Source organism: Charadrius vociferus, unplaced genomic scaffold, assembly GCF_000708025.1.
Source record: "Charadrius vociferus isolate BGI_N301 unplaced genomic scaffold, ASM70802v2 scaffold163, whole genome shotgun sequence".
In the NCBI taxonomy this organism is placed as follows: Eukaryota; Metazoa; Chordata; class Aves; order Charadriiformes; family Charadriidae; genus Charadrius; species Charadrius vociferus.
The window spans coordinates 20,384,132-20,401,437 of record NW_009648332.1 but is presented as its reverse complement, the minus strand read 5'-3'; the positions used below and the strand labels follow the sequence as shown (position 1 = coordinate 20,401,437).

The following is a 17,306-nucleotide window of genomic DNA, read 5'->3' as shown; positions in this document are numbered from 1 at the left end:
TTCCCAGTTAACAAAGTGATTTAATAGTTGAGGTTCAGTTGTGGAGATCATTCATTTTGCTGAAGCAAATGTTTCGTTGTTATGCAAAGGGATTGTGTGGTTTCTGGACAGAAAGCACTGACGTATCTTGTGCTTGTAGCGGAGGCTTCTTATAATACTATTGGTGTTTATTGCGGTTCTTGAAACTTTCTAATCACCATCTTAAGTCATTGAAATGTGCCATTTTGAAAATGAAAGGAGTTGCTATTTTTCATGTTTCTGTATTGTGTTCTTCTGTTCAGCTGTTTTCTTGGTTTTGTTTCATTTATCACCAGGGCCTCTTACACAGCTTGCCTTAGCTGGGGAGAAAAGGAGGAGTGATATTTCGCCGAAGAAAATAGTTATTTACTACAATGTGAATAGGTTATTGTTGCAACTGACTTTACTGTTTTGAGAGCTACTAATTATGCAACACCTCCTGGAATATTATGAACCAAAAAGCAATGAGAACATGTTTGTGTGTTTTACTGTTTTAATCTTTAAATAGACATGCAAACTGGCAGTTATTTCGTTACCAAAGGGAGGTGGGGGAGACTTTTCCAATTCATTTTCATGTCATAAAAAGTACCAGTTTACAAGCGGATACTTGTAAAGGATGGGAACAAGCATCATTTTACCATGGTTGTCATTTAACTGAGAAGTCGTCTCTAGTCCACAATGGTCTCCTGTTCTATCTTAATGCTTTGGAAAAGAACATCCTAGTGTTTTCTATGTATAGGCCACAAACTAATTACCCTTTTCATTTTTAAAAAGAAAGCTTTCTTGGAAAGAAAATGTACTTATTGAAGAAGGTATTGTATCTATTACTATTTTTCATGCCTTTACCAAAATAACTTTTAAGAAAAGCTTTAGTTACTATTCCATTGACCTTCCCGTCTTTGTGAAAAGGTTATAGAAAGACAATCCATTGCCTTACTGGTACACTGCTTAAATTCTAAATTATTTTCAAAGTGGAGAAATGGTTGACCACAGAAGTCTATATTGTAGGTGTCCCGTCCTCAGGACAACCCTTTTCTGTCTACCAATCTGCTCCTGTTGATCTGCAGTGAGTCCTTACACATAGCCTGTATGGCCCTATGCTGAGCAGAAACTTATAGTGATGGGGAATACAGCAAAATGTTCTGCAAAAATCTACAGCAGTGGATGAAGTGGACACCCCTGGGTGCAAGTAATCTATTAAAAAGGATTATTGGTGAAACAGGATCTCTCTGAAGGCATGCAGATTACTCTTTCTTAAGTATAAATTATATACCTGAGTACAGTTAGTTGGGAAGATAAAAAAAACAGATCATAAAGTTTACAGTAAAATAATTGTTCTGTACCTGTGTGTGCATATGTACGAGTCTTTCTCTGAAAAAAAACCCCTACTTTACTTTAGAGGTTCAAGATCTCTTAAAACTTGGTGTTTGGATTAACAAAAGAAGTGAAAAGGCTTTTGATTGTTTATCAAAACAACCCTAATGCACCTTTCCCACTTCTGCTATAACATCAGTGTGGATGTCCTTGTGTAGCAGCCACTGTTGCGGCTGGCCTGTCACAGTCCTTTAATAAGTAGATGAAAAAATGTTGGTCAGCTGTCTGGTTTAGTAATGCTATTAGTCAGCAGCTTGTCGCTTACGAGGTTTTACTATATTAACAGCCATAGAGAAACAGGCTTCTCGTGATCGGTATAATTTTCTGTGTCTGCTCTAATTTCTTTAACGCTGCTGATAGAGTTGATTTAAGTAGGAGACTCGAAATTTCTTTTGACCGTGGCTGTTACTTTAGAAATAAATGTTTGACGAGGTCAATTTCCCTCTCATGTCTTAGTGTGCTGTGTTACGGTCTATAAATGTGATATTCTTATAAACCTTTGAGGAAAAGGACAAATAACTCCTATTCTTAACATAATTGCCATTGCAATGAGTGTGTTGACACTATTTGTCTGCCCTTTTTATGATTAATAAAGAAGCAGCAAGGAAATTGTCAGGAGCCAGTTCATATGCAAATGCAAGATGATTTCATAGTAAGTTTTCATATAAAAATTGAAGCTAGTTTTCCTCTTTTTGAAGATAGTATGTTGAAATGACCAGACAAAATGTTTTGATTTCTTTAGCCAATGTTTTCCTAGATCAACAAAGCCAGCTAAGCCAAAGAAAGATTCCCATGTTTCCGTCCTAAAAATAGACTTTTGTACAGTTTAAAAAAAATCACAGAAACATTTCATAGGTTCTTGAGCAGCAACTTTATAAAAAAATGGTGATACTTGACAAGTGACAGAATGAAGTTGTCCTCAGGTCTTGGATGCTTACATGTCAGAGGCATCAGCTTCAACACTAACATTTTTTTGTTTTATCTAAGATGCAAAAGGATACGTTTCCCCAGCATACAAGAAAAATACTATTTTGGACCAAGAGTGATGGTGACCTCTCAAAAATGAAGATGAGTCTTGCAACAAAAACCCAAATCTCTTGTTTATAGTTAAAAGTTGTTCTTAAAATGCCTTCCCTGAGTAATTTCAGTCTCTATTTCCAGTATTGTATTTTGGCAAGGGTCTCACATGAGTTCAAGTGGGGGAGGACATTTCCTGAGGAAACTGTGTAGAATGTAGGAGTTAAGATCTCACCCTGGAAGGCCAATCCCAGAATTGTGCAGATTCTGCCACGTCACTAGAATGTTAGTAAATGAAACATTAAAAAATCACATGTAAAGGTATACACAGAAAAACAATAAAACTATAAGGAGCCCGTTCAGATGAAAAAATAGGAACGTTTCGTATTGACTCTTTGTGCAAAAATTACTGCTTGTTTCCCCCTTTTGAAAGATAGCGTCCTGTTTATTTTCAACTTCTCACACAGTCTTGTAACAACTTAGATTTTTATGTGGTAGTCTGCGTCTTTTTATACTTTTATTGAAGGTATTCTGGATTTATATTGTAACAGAGCAGCATGACTACTTGCAGCGTTCAGCTGGGCTTTAGGTGAGTTGCAGGGTTTTTAGCAATAATCCTGGAATTTAGTTGGAGATTTCCATTGATGACTTAGCCCTACTTTGATTCTTTTTTGGTTTGAGAAATGAGGGAACCACAGCCAACTTTGTTTCTCCTCTTGTAGGAAAGCAGTGTTCTGTATTTATCTTTATTTACAAAAAAAAAAAAAAAGCTCGATAGAAATAGTGATACTGAGTGGTCAGTATTTGAAGCAAATGAGGGCTACATAGTCTTTCTCTACATTTTAGTGTAGCTATACGTTTTCCAGGAGGCTGGGATTTTGTACTGAGGAGGATACCAGCTAACTCTTAACGTGATGGGAGATATTAGGTCGTTGCTCAAAGAGCCTGTAGATTCTGCATCCTTGTTGATACTAAAAATTTGATTGAAGAAGTCCTTGAGAAACCTGAGCTAGTTGGACTTGCTTTGAGAAGGGGCTTGGTCTAAGTTCTTCTAGGTTTCTTTCAAATATTATTTGAACTCCTCTCCAGCAAATTGTAGAAAATGAGAAACTTCTTACATTCTGTCTCAAACTGAGACTCATACTGAATTGCAATGAGTAATCAACCTTCCAATCTGTTGCGTCAAACATGGTAATTGAACAAACCAGTATATTGTACTATTCATCATTGTAATTAAAGCATAATTTTTCTCTTGCTCTCATTAGTACTATGTGCAGAAGAGCTCATTATTAGAACTTAGTTCGTCAGAACCCAAGGCCACTGAGGGTGAAAGAAATGTGTTAAATGTTGAGAATTATATAAAATTTGATCCTCTGTATAACATTAGGCAAAATTTTAATAAATTATCGTGGTGAGTTGATGGTGTGACTTCTACCAGATGGGTCTTTTACATTCATTTAATGCTTTAAACCTTATGAAGATTGTGTGATAAAGTGTGAGAGTAGTTTCATACTGAGAAAAAGGCAAATTAGTCAGATTAGTCAGAAAGCGTGTTATATCAGTTACCTGAGCAACAAAAGCTGCCATTCAACAATGGCTGTCAACATTGAACTGTGAAAGGGATTAACTAGAAGTCTATGATGCAAAGTTTCAAAACTAGTCTGCTCTGATAACGTACTGAACAGTGGCTCTGAGTGGCTTTGTCAGTGGGACTGGTAGCGTGCTGTGACACAGTGCCAGGCTAAGTCATGCACTGTTAGTGCCTTAGAAGTGCCTCTGTTTCCTCTTCCACTCTCATCTCCATGAATAAGTACCCCAGTCCTACTTTTTTTTATATAATTTCCTTTCTATAGCACATCACCCAACCCTGAACTCTTCACCCCAAATTCTGTAGCAACCCAGCTTGTCTTGTCACTGCTCCTGCATCTCCACGAGGAAGTGGTAGTTCTCCGACGCTCCTCAGGCTGTGTTCCTTCAGCAGATGTTCCGAGATGAACAGGCTTGGATACTTCCTGGTGATAACTGCCTCTGGAGGTGTTTCACCTGAGTTGCCAGAGAAGTTAAACCACTGCTTTTAATGTCATTACTATGCAGGTATGAGTGAGTCAGGAAGAAGGAACTACTTTTTATTTAGATATGGATATAGTCAGTTTATAACAAAGCCCTGTTTCTCTTTTTCCCCTTTCTGTATTCTTCAAAGATTGGTTGAGATTATTGTGACAGAAGAAATTCAGATGGTGTTTTATATATATTTATGCTTCTTGGTTTAAATGTCCAGAGCATAAGAGTGAGGAGACAGGGTGCATATGTAACACAATATAAATTTTTGTAAGGGATTTTTGTTTCTGGTTTATCTGGATAGGATTTGACAGTGTGATCAAGGAAAATCCTCAATTATCTGCAAAAATAACATACTCCAGGGAAATTTGAGGCTGATGCTAGATATTCATCTAAATATGTATAACTACCTTGTTACCAGTTATCCTACATTAATTTCTTGTTTTATTTTAACCTATCCAACTACAAATGATTTATTTTTTAAACCTGGAGTACTTGTTGTAAAGGCACTGAAGTGCCTTTGTGGTTTTTGCCATTAGGCACTTGATTCATCTGGTAAATAAGATACAGGCAACTTCTGGAGTAATTCTTAAGTATAGTTTAAAAAAAAATCAAAGTAGGTAGTGTGAAACTATAAAATATGACAAAATAAAAATAATGCAATGAGCACTATTTACCGGTTCTTGATTCCAGTGTATGTTGTGCAGTTATTTTGTTTCAACATGACCTGGGGTGGAGCAAGGTCTCACTTGATTATGTGATTCAGAAATAATTTGGGAATCTCTGTTAAGTATTTAATTAGGATTGAGTTAATAGATCAAATTGCTAAATTCCTTGACAAGTGTAATGAGGAAACCTTAGGTAGAAGAACTTAGAAGTGCTATAAAAATGCTTCACTCAGCAAGTATCCATACTTAACAAATCCTTTTTTTTACACATGAATTACATTTTCCATGTCAAATGTGTATAGTCAGTCAAATAATCATGTTTTATATATATTCATATAATTGGTTACTGAATTTTGAAAGTTAACCAAATACAGAAGGTTATCATAAATATTGAAAGTTAAAACCATTCCCTCCACCTTGCAGAACCTGCTACGATGTGTTTAGTGTGACTCAGTGATGCCCGTTCTTGCTGAACAAGCATCTTATCAGAGTCAAGCACTTGTTCTTGATGAAAATGCAGTGAGGAGGTAATTTGACATGATCGTTGCATTGCAGGACAAGAATAACTAGACAACTGAGGTTATTTTAGAATTGTGCTAGGCACAAGTACTGCGTGAGACTAGAAAAGAATTAGGTCCAAAAATCATTAAACGGGGCAGAACTGTCTACTTCAGACTGCTCCGTTTTGTTGATTGAAATATTTTAAAACTATTGTTTCCTTTGTAGTATCAGAATTGTCTTCATTTTACTTTATGAATGTTGGTGAAATGAAGCAATAGCTTTGAAGTTTGTAACAGAGTTATCATCTGTTGGCTCTACTCGTGAATTCCTCCCTTACCTCCTGCAGTATCCGAGCCTTGGCCTGTGCTTTCCCTGAGCTGAAATTCTGCAATTTTCCATGCTTAGTTGAGACTTGGAATTTAGGTGGTATCTCATGATGCTAGCAGATTCATTGGAGCCTTGGATTATCTAGGGAAGGGTCTTTGGGAAAGGGTGCCAGGGGGCTAAAGCTACTCAGCCTCCTTAGGCTGAGTTCATAGGGTCCACAAGCCAGCTGAATTCAGAGAGGTGGGTTAGTGTGGTACGTAAGAAGATCCTCACAGTGTTCTCGGCACACCTCTTCACTAGAGTTGTCCTGTATGTTTAATCCCTTACTTGCCTGCCATTCCGGTATTTCTTTTACTCTATGTATCAGCAACTCTGGTTTTGCCCTGTCTTTTCTCTTTAAGTACATGTCCTATAATGGTTATTCCATATGATCAATACCTTCTAGCAGTTATAAAGTCAGTGGCTGGTTTTTTTGTGGAGATGATTGCTGTCTCAGTTACTATATTCTCTTTCTTGCTTTTTTTTTTTTTTTTCTATTTAGCTTTGCTCTGTCTTGATAACAATCATTCTGTGGTAATAATCAGAAAAGGAAATGTAACATTAAGAACTGGGGTATACGGGCAGAACATTAATGGGAAGTTCAGTTTTAGTTGAAGAAATGTTACTTACAGTTAGCATTACCAGATCAATTATTTTTTAGGAACACACCAAACATTCAATATATTTGTAATCTTAGTGCTTACTTAGTGCAATATCTCCAGAGTAAGTTTCATCAAGCCCACGGAATTTACTCTGTACCTTACTGTTGACTGGCTCACCTTACTGGTTTTCACTGTGTTGTGAGAAATACCTGGATCTGAAACCTCTGTTTTCAGCAGGTAGAGACAGTTGGTTACATGCGTAGCTATTGATACAAAGGTGATATAAATATTCTCCCAGCTAATTGTAGAGACCTGATCTCTTCTGTTCTTTGCTCAAGTGCCCGATCCGGTGTATGCAAAATCTTTAGGGAATATAGCTAGAAATATGTGTTTGGTTGTACACTACAGTGTGAAGACTTTTTTAAAAAAGAAATATGACCAAATTCCTTCACATAATTCTTGCCAAAAATTCTTGAAGCACGACCAACTTCCATAAGAACAGAAATACATATTCCTGTTTACAAAAGCCATATCCTGTCAACGATCAAATCTCTTCTCCAAAGCGTAGTGAGACCAGGGGACTTTTTCTTTCAATAAAAGACTCGAGGAAAGAGTAATTTATTTATTTTAGCATGAGGATAACAATTATATCCTCTGTTTTCTTTCTGCCTTTCTGTCTCTCTCTTCAAGCACCATAGTGGGAAGTGGTGCTTTTCCTAAAGGGGCAGGCCAAAGGAGAACTCCTGACTTGAATATTGTTTAATGGAATATGAGAAATATGCTTAGTAGTTAGGTAACAGTGTAAGAGCTCTCTATAATATGTAGTATTTATCCATAAGTATCTGTGTGCACAGTATCAGATACAACTTTTGCTTAGTACACTTTTTAATGAAGTAGTTTGCCACTACTGGTGGAGGTGGAGCAAGGTCCATAATCAAAGATCAGGCAGACAGAGAAAGCATTAGCAGTCACGCTCAGAAGAATTTTTCTTCTACAGTTCAGTAAGCTTCTTGCTGAACTATTCAGCAGTAGAAAATAAAGCTGTGGAACCTACATTACAGGGCAGAAACTAACTAGTAATTACATGAGATTATAAAGATTACTGAGTTAAAACTCTTGTGTTCTGTGCAGGGTGTAGCTGGGAAAGACAAAACCATGTTTGTGTCTTAGAAAATAAAATACCTCTGAGATTCCAGGATTTAGTTGTTTTTTGTTTTTTTACTAATTTGTAGTGTGCCATGTAAGACTTTAGTACTTTGCAGTGTTGTAGTGAAATGATCAACGAATGAAAAGGGTTTTTTTTAATTGGCTTAAACCAAATCTCTGCTTAACAAAGTTTTGTGATAAAACAGCTGCGGTGTTGATCTTGGTTATTATTATTTTTTTTAAGATATTTCTCTAGTGGTTTTGTATTTTACTCTGTGTAATTTTATATCTAGCTGATATTATTACTATTATTATTATTATTTCTCTAAAACATGATACTTTTTTTTTCTTTCAAAATCATATGTCCTTATTCAAATATGCCTTGCTGCAGTTCTGGATGTGGGAGGTATGCGACAGCATGAAATCCTGCCTTTTTTCTTTCTTTTTTTTTTTTTTAAATGCTGCGTGTCAGAATGCTGACATCTTGGAGAAAATAGCAGTATTTAGAATGCCATCTTGGTACCCAGTCATCAGCAGCTCCTGGGGAGTTCCTTCAGGCATTGTATTACAGGCTTGTCCAGAGGAAGAAGACATTGCTGAGCAGCTGATCCTAGTTTCTGCCCAGCTCAGAATGGTATCTGTATTTCCCCTGAAGATATGAAAGGTTGCTTCCTTGTGTCATAATCACAGATCCGACTAGTAAAAATGACCTCTCCCTCTTGCTTTTTTTTCAGCTGTGCCTAAAATACGCTGTTCAGTGAGAGATGCACGAAAAAATTGAACTTTATTTACTATCAGTAGAACCCTTTTAAAATTGTTCTTTTAGAGAACTTCAGCAGTTATGCTGATAAACCCCGTGTTTGGAACAGTAGGGTACTATTTTTGCAGTGCGGTTTTTAATTTAGTCTTTCTTGTTGAGCATAGCCAATTAAAAGATGTAAATGAATGCAGATTGTCCGACTCTTTCCAGAGTAAGTGGAAGAAAACCAGTAGAGCTGTATTTGGAATTAAATAGTTTTTCTTTCTGTGCCTCTTTTTTTTTAAACAAGCAAACAAACAACTATTTTAGGTGTAAGTTATCTTATGTGCTTATCCATAGATGGTCGTAGTTTTAAATATTTTTATTAGTGAAGAAATTATTTATAAAATAAAGTTCTATTTTGCAAACTGGGAAAACAGAAATTTTGTAGTTTGTTTCTCAAGATAATAGATGCAAGCTGACTCAAATTCCTCTTTTTATTATTTACTGTTTTTTAAAAATGTCCTTTTGAGCATCCTGCCTGGATTATAATGAAAATAATTTGGAGTCCCTTTTGAGACTCTGAAGATGCTCTATTTGATAGCTTATATAAAATAAAGAGTTGTGACATGGATCCAGTCAGTGCGAGTAAAAGTTTATTACACTTGCTTTTGGTAGTACAGAGTATTATCTAAGGTTCATTGTTCCTTCTGTTTGCTTAAGTAGTTTGCAGTTCATTAATAATTTGCTAGAAACATTGAAAATGTGACTCAGCTAGCTAGTTGTAAGTAATTTAATTTTCTTAATACATTTATCATGTATTGAGCGTATAGACAGTTTTAGCAACACTTCAGTGGCTTTCTCTCTCCGTTGGCAATCCACTTCATAGATCAAGTTTTACAGAGAAATTGATGATCCAGCATGGGAGGTGAAGGCTACTAATTCCATCTGGGAGAGTTGCCAGTGACTGCTTTTCTTGCAGGCTGGTCTCAGAGCACTGGCACCCCGTAGCTGGTGAGCTAGTTGTGGATCAACAGTTTGGGAAGAAGATTCTGCTTCCAAACACTCTTGGAACTTCCTTGGTTGTCAGACCTCAACTGGAAGGCTGTGTCCGCCCTGCAGGCAGGGGATGAAAACAATCCTCTTGCGTAGCAGGCAGTCCGAGCGGTTCTGGATCAGCACAGATGACTCTTAGCGCACCTCTAGCGGTAGCACTCCATACACGGCCACTCTTACATCTGGGTGGGAAACGTGTTTTGTGCACTACCTTCTCTTTAAAAGCAAATCCAGCATCTTCTTGCTATTTTAATATCTCCGTTTCATTTTCTGGGGAGGTTCTGGAAATGGCACAAGGTTTTAACCCAGGCGCCGTTCAGACGAGGCAACAAAGATACAGCAAGGAAAGCCCATCAGAGCCATGACCCCTGGTCAGGGGTCAGAGATGGTCAGAGACCATCCAAGCCTTCCCTTTTTCCTTCCTGTTTTGCACTTGCTAAACTACCCTTTGGCAATCTGAGCGGGAAACTCCTGCAGGGCTCCATGGATTTGTGTGACTGGCTGGGGCTCTGCAATCTGTTACGAGCTTTTTGGATTTTACTGGTAGTTAACATGATACTCTGTCTGAACTCCTTTTCTCCACTACATTGCTGGGTCAACAAAGGAGATAGGATTGAAATACGGATAGAATTGCCGTATTTCGCACTAGAGTGCAGGTTCCTCAGGAGGCTGGTCATGGGAAATCCTGTCTGTCTTTTCCTTCTTAAGTACTTTGGGTGGCAAGAATTCAGCTCCTCGGCTCTTTCTTTCATTTGCACCTAAGTCTTGTATCAGTAGTTGTCCACTAAGGTTCTGTAAATAAATTCCCAAGGCAGATTAATATGGTGAAGAGATTTTATTCTGAATAAGTCAGTGGTGGCAGGAGTGAGGAGGCGCTGGTTCCTAGCCTAGCTGCACGCCTTGTGCTAGGAGCATGGATGGAGTGTGTGGCAGACAGGGGCTTCAGTTCACATCCAGGGTCCAAAGAGAATAAGCTTGTCCCAGGAAGGCTGGCTGTTAGGAACAGTTTTGTGAATATCTTTAGTAGGTAAACTAAGTGTAGTTTGCCTTTTTTTTTTGTCAAACAAAGCTAACTACATTTAAAAAAACCTCAAAAAAGTATGTGCCGCTGCCTGTTTCTGAGGCCAGCGTCATCACTTCCGTTGGTGATACAAACACTAAGGGCAGCACAAAGTCTGGATCTGTTCATCTTTTTCCTTCTGGGAATTCTGGAACAAATGATGTGTATGTACTACCTTAACTATGATTAGGTAGCATATTGCTGTGTGACTCATGTTGTTCATTGCTGTTGCCATGGCTGTTACAGCTACCTTGTGAGATGTTTATATAAATATTTTTTTATAGAATTGAAGTGATGGTGTTAACAAGTGTTTGGGATCTTTGTTTGCATTGTAAGCTGTGTTTAAAGGCAATGTTTTAAAAAATAGTGTCTTTGAAAATTGTTGTGGTTCATGGGAAATGTTGCTTAATACTTAGAAAGCTGTTGCTGTTCTTCTTATGAAGCAGAAACAAATCTGTTTAGCTGTAGGCACTGCCTCTACAAACCGCCATAATTTTCTTATTCAGTCACAAGAATCTAATGTAATCCTGGTTGTCATCCTCCTTTTTTTGTTGCTGGCTTGAATTTGGTTGTTTTGGGTTTTTTTTAGGGGAGGTGTCTTCTAAATTATTACAAACTGTGAAACAGCCATTGTCTTTCAATACATAACAACACCAGGAGAAACATACCTCCTCTCTCAACAGAAGCTGTATTTTATTTATCAGTGTGCTTATTTTAAACCTAGTTGTGCATATATAGTTGGATCTGCATAAGATAATTAGTTTACTAGAAGAAAAATATGTATTTTCTATCATGTTGGTTTTTTACTTAAGGTTAGTATAATTGTGTCTTCTTCCTGGGTTATGACTTTTAAAATAGATAAACTTCCACTTATTAATGCAGCATTTTCATGATGATGAAGGTTGTTTATCAGCCAGGCTCAGCTTTTATTTCCAGTACAAATAACATTGATCAGGCAAGGGTTTTTGTTTTCGCTAGAGTGACAAATTTAAAAGATCTCTTTAGCTCTGTTAGAAGTGATCTAAAGTTTGAATCATTAAAATCGCTTCTACTTTTTATTTCCAGTTCTTTATTTTTGGTGCAGTTTCATTACACGAGTTATTTTAATTTGCAATAGGCACTTTTTAAATTAATGTCCCTGTGCTTTGTATTACGTTCTCAAATCTGTTCTTTGTGTCTGTCTTCATTTCTTTCATCCAAAAACTGACGACCATACAGAAAACTTGTAGCATTTACAGTTTTGGTCTCAACATGTATGTGCCTATGTTCAGAAACAATACGTAAGAAACGGATCTTTTGATTTGCAAACTAATTAGGTATTGCTGCTTCTCTTTGTAGAGTGCTCACTTGGCCATGATCGATACTCTTATGATGGCATATACCGTAGAGATGGTCAGCGTTGAAAAAGTGATTGCATGCACTCAGCAGTATTCATCCTTCTTCCAAGCTACAGATCTACCTTATGACATTGAGGATGCTGTCATGTACTGGATAAACAAGGTATAAGTACTGGAAAAGCAAGCTGTGATTGTCTTTGTATTCTATATGATTCAATTAGAGATGAGTGGGTAGGATATGTATGTACGAAGGTATATCAAGACTGTGTCTGATACAGACTGTTCCTTCATCTACTGTGTTTAACCACTAAAAAGCAAAGTTTGCAGAAATAGGTTAAACATGGTATGTGAACCAAATAAATGCGAAGTCTAAATAAATACTGTAATGTACGTTACGTATGACGTCTTAGCAGTCACTGTCGTGTTGAGATGCCATGACAGATGCTCGAGGGCCTCTTTTTGGCTCTTTTAAGAGTTGTTGTCTTATTGTGTAATTTATCATGATATAAACCCAAGGTATTCTGTTTGTATTTCAACACACCTTGCTTGAAGTGATCAGCCTTCACTGCATAATCAAATCAAGTAACAAGGATACACTGTTAATGAAATGTGGTCAAGCATAGTAAGGAGCAAGTTAATTTCTACAGTGTGAAGCCAACAACTAGTGACCCCAGACTGTACCTGAAACTGACATTTGCTGATTATTCTTCAGGGCTATAGTCTGAAATATTTGTTTAATCTTTCCTGTTAACTTGTGGTAGTGATTTATAGACCTTTTGAAAACATAATTTCTATGACTTGTTTCTTAGAACAGGCTGCAAAATAAACTATTTTGTCTCTAGGTAAATGAACATTTGAAAGACATAATGGAACAGGAACAAAAACTAAAAGAGCATCACAGTGCAGAATCTGCAGGAGGTCAAAAGGTAGGTTGAGGAGTTAAAATATTTTAAACAAGAATAAGCATTTATCTGTAAACAAAAAATACTTGCATACAATATGCATAAGTGACTCTTCATTTGCAGACATTGAACTTTTAACTGCTCATTAAAGAAAGCAAACTTTTAGCTTTCAGTCATTTTATTATTAATTTTATCATTTCCATGAAAATACCCATTTAAATTTAGCACTCATAGAGTTGCACTTTTTATTCCCAGTTGTCCTTTTTGACAAATAAATCCTTGATGGCAGGGAAACATATGTTATGGTAGTTCTAAGAAATTTATTAAGATTAATGAATACTTCTGAATGAATTAAAACTGTAGTCAGATCTTATATGAAAAAGACCTCCACATTTTTATTCATGATTTTTAATATTTTTTCCTTGTGAATTGTGTGACTCTCAAAGAGAAACCTGTATGTGGCATCATGGGAAGCATTGCTCTGGCTAGGATCCAAAATACTGGTTGATTACAGATTTTATTATATATACAATAAAAACAGATTATGTTTGATTCCCTTTCCTAACATGATTTTTTTTTTTTTTTTTTTTTTTTTTTTTTTTTTTTTTTTCTTTCTGTTTGCGGAGTTCAATTAATTAAATAGCATTATACCCATCAAAATATGGAAGGATAGCATACAGTTCCAGAGTATGTAAAATTGGTTGCTTCAGAATGAGATCATTTATCCTATTGTGATATAATTATTATTGGGGAGTCAGTAATCATTTTGAACTCCCTTTGGTATTATCCCTGCACGTGAATGCAGAACAGATTTCCTAGCTACTGCAAGGCTGTAATCCTAGTTCCCTTTCTGATCTGTTTTCATGTAAGCAGCTATCTCTTTTCAACGCTTCTCTGAAGGAGTTGCAGGTTACTTGGCTAGATTAGAAGTTCAGCTTCAAAAAGCGTGAATGCAATGAATGTCCTTGCACATGTGGTTTCTTTTTAAATATAAGGAATGATGAAGGCTAATTAGTAAGTATGTGACTCAGCAAAGAAAATGGGATTTTTTTACAATAGTGGTGTGACCCTGATGCATATATTCTGATATGGAAAACTTAATCTCTGTTCAATAGTGATAATGGCATAGAAATCTGGAGAATAAGGTGTCCTCGACAAGTTCATATCTCAAATTTAGATACAGTAGACAGGGGGCGAGGGGATAACCTATGATCTTCTTTCCTCCTCTGGTGATTTTTCTTTTTCCTGAAAATAATAGTAGCAAGTTTTGTGTGGTTTTTAAGTCACTTTGAAAGATGAGAATAATTTTTAAAATCCAAAGTGAATTAGAGTCTTAATATGCAAAAATAGCAAAATCATGCTATGGTTGCCATACCATGGGAAAAATTGTAATTAAGGCCTTCTCTACACTGAGTTTTACGTACTATTTTCCTAGGTAGAGGTTATGTTATTTGCAAGGGTGTGGGATTCAGCTGCATAAATTATATTATCAAGTCAGGTATTCCATGCTAAGGGGCTGTATTAGCATAGCTTTATTAGCTAAAATCTCAGCATGGGCAAAACCTCGGGCTCTAGTTAACCTCTAGATGTCTCTTCTGACAGTAAATTTATTGCGGATTATGGTTTAAAAAAAAAAAGAAAAAGAAAAGAAAATTAGAAAGTAGCCATCCTTCACGTTTAAGTATATGAGAAAAATGAGGATAAACTTACTTGACTAATGAGGCAAAATACAATTTTTACATTAAAGTTTCAGTGAATACAATGATAATATGGAATCTGCATCTATAAAATAAGTCTAGAATATGAAATATTCAGTCAAGTCTATTTTGAAGTATTTAAGGAATTTGAATTACTGAAATTTTTGTTTTGCATGCAGGAAGACAGCAACATATTTTCAGCTCATTCAGATTATTTAACTCCAGGTTTTCTTTGAGAAAAATGCCTAATTCAATTGATGGATAATTTACTACTCTGAAATTTCTCCCATTCTTTATGTCATATGCCTCATGGTATTTTCGAAATTTCCACTTCCTTTTGCTAAAGCTAACGGTGATTGCACACGTTCAAACATCTGAGATGTAGAAACACATTAAATGCCGGAACGAAAACCTGTATTTCTTAACTGTGGCTCATATTGAACCCTAGCTTTCCAAAGAAAACTATAAGGCGGATGCATTGCATAGATCAATTGCATCAAATCAAGTTGGTCAAAGTTTCTAACAGGAGTTTCAGTTAAATTGTGATGTGGCTCCTGTCAAGCGTCTCCCAGTATTTATTCTCAAATAGCCAGGTGTTTTACCCTGATTATCGGTCTCCGTATTGCATCAATCCATGCATTTCTTTTTTTATAGCACAGAATCAGTGACACCTCCTGTTACTTTATGGCATTGATCCTATCTTATATATCTCAGCAAAGCTGTGAAGTAACTGTACCTAAATTCCTTTGCCAGGTTTGGGTATTGCTGAAATATGTAGATAATTTTTAATGTGAACACTAATTAGTGTGATTTTCTTTTCTGTTTTGGGGTTGGGTTGTTGGGTTTTGGTTGTTTTTTTTTTTTTTGGGGGGGGGTCATTTCATGCTACGCCTGGGTTTTGTTATTAGTATCAGTAGATTTTCTTAAGTTAGAAAAAGGGGGGGGGATTGAATTCTGCCTTTGTCTTAGCTAAAGCAATATTATTATACAATTTCTCATTTTTATGGAAAAAATAAACTATGCTTCTATATACTTATTAAGTATAGCATTTTGTATGCTCATATTACAGTTGTAGCTTAAATCTCAGTATCTGAATTAAATTGTTTTATTTTCTTTCTTTGATTTTTTTAAAACTCCTAACTGAAGCTTCTATTTGTATTTTAAAACTTAGCATGAAGGGGAACTGGAATGTATCATTGTGCCTCTTTCCTGTCTTTCACCATCCTTTTCAGGTTGGGGCTCTTTTTTAATTTAGGTTCTCCATGTTACCAACACAGCCGTTCAAAAGGTGATGATTCCATTCTAAAATTTAAGAAACTTTGCAATCTCCCTCCTGCTTTAGCCAAATATCTTTGGATGTTTAAGTGTCAGAGTTCCAAAGGTGCGGTCAGGTTTTGAAACTGAACTAAGTTTAAATTTAAGAATGCCTCTTCTGCTGATTTAGAGAGATGGCCAAACAAACATGGAAGAATAGATCAGTCTAGTCATTAGGGAAAGCTTTTCTTTAGTCTTAATTTCTCACCAAGAAGCAACAAATTTATGTACTTAAAACGTGAAACAAAGTTAATGACTAGACTCTTTAGTTACTTTATAATTTCCTACTGTGATTAATTCATAAATTTATCAGTTGTGAAAAATAATCTCAGCATAATCCTTAAGCCTGCCAAATCAGTGCCTTACTATCTTGTTACAAATCTGCAGTGAACCTTTTTGCAATAAATAGTAAATCTCTACACTTCTAAAAATTGTAAGTGTCTTATACACAGATTAATAAACGATACAACTGATAAAATATACCTATTTTCTCTTTCTGGATAAAACCAGTATTAACAGATTATGAGATTGCTTTGTTTTCCTTCACTTTCTTCTGCTGCTAGCTTCCTGTAGAAGATAAGAGAGGAAGGCGTTTGTATGATTTTTTAGTTCCAGGTAGTCCTCTGTGGATCTTGATCAGCCGGTGACTTGTGGTAACCTCGTCTTTTTCTGGTAGAGTTTCTGCATCTTCTTTCAGAATTAGGATTTCAAGTTTTGTAGTGAATAGCTTTGGTTTTCAGGCTTCCATTGAATAATACGTAGTGAATGTACGGTTGCACTGGTTAAACCACTGATTTTCAATGTAGTCGAAGCTTTCTCAAAAACCTGCAATTTTTCCATCTGCTTTTCTGATTTTGACTGAATCAGTCTTAACAGATTTAAGCAAAATCAGTGCAAATCCCATGAGAGAAACAAATGTAAAGAGTACTCATCCAAAGACCTGAATTCTTTAAACATTTTTTAAAATATGTTTAAACAGTGCAACTTTTTGTGTGAAGGTAAAACACTAACGCCATAGTTCCACTTTCAATTTAATGTGTCATAAATCCACACTGCTAGCAAAAGCTAACCTGTCAAGAAGAAAAGTTTGCAGCAGGATCAGCTTCTTGATCCAATTAATGCAATTAATGCACAGCTGCATGAACACAAATGATGGTGCAAGGAAGACGGCAAAACCAAGTATGTAATGAATGGCATGACTACCGTTTTTTGGCATCACAGGATAAATTTATGCTCAGTTAAATTTATCATAGTCATGTTTAAAACTTTTTGTTAGGGGGGATTAAACAATTTTATTGTAAAACTTTAAGGCCTCAACTTGAGGGACTGTTTTGTTCTTTTGGGGTTTTTTTGTTTTGTTCTGTGGTTTTGTTGGTTTTTGGTTTTGGTGGTTTTGGTTTTTTTCAACACTGGGAGAAGTCACTTAAGATTCTCTGCTCATTTTGTTTTAT

At 36.1% G+C, this 17,306-nt stretch overlaps 1 protein-coding gene across 1 annotated transcript in view; it reads left to right on the top strand.

Annotated features, from left to right (window-relative positions):
* Positions 1 to 17,306, top strand: part of CAMSAP2 (calmodulin regulated spectrin-associated protein family, member 2) — an 88,848-nt gene that overhangs the window by 34,913 nt on the left and 36,629 nt on the right. The window contains 2 exon segments of the mRNA XM_009884791.1: positions 11,944 to 12,105; positions 12,785 to 12,868. Coding sequence (XP_009883093.1) covers positions 11,944 to 12,105; positions 12,785 to 12,868 — 246 coding nt within the window.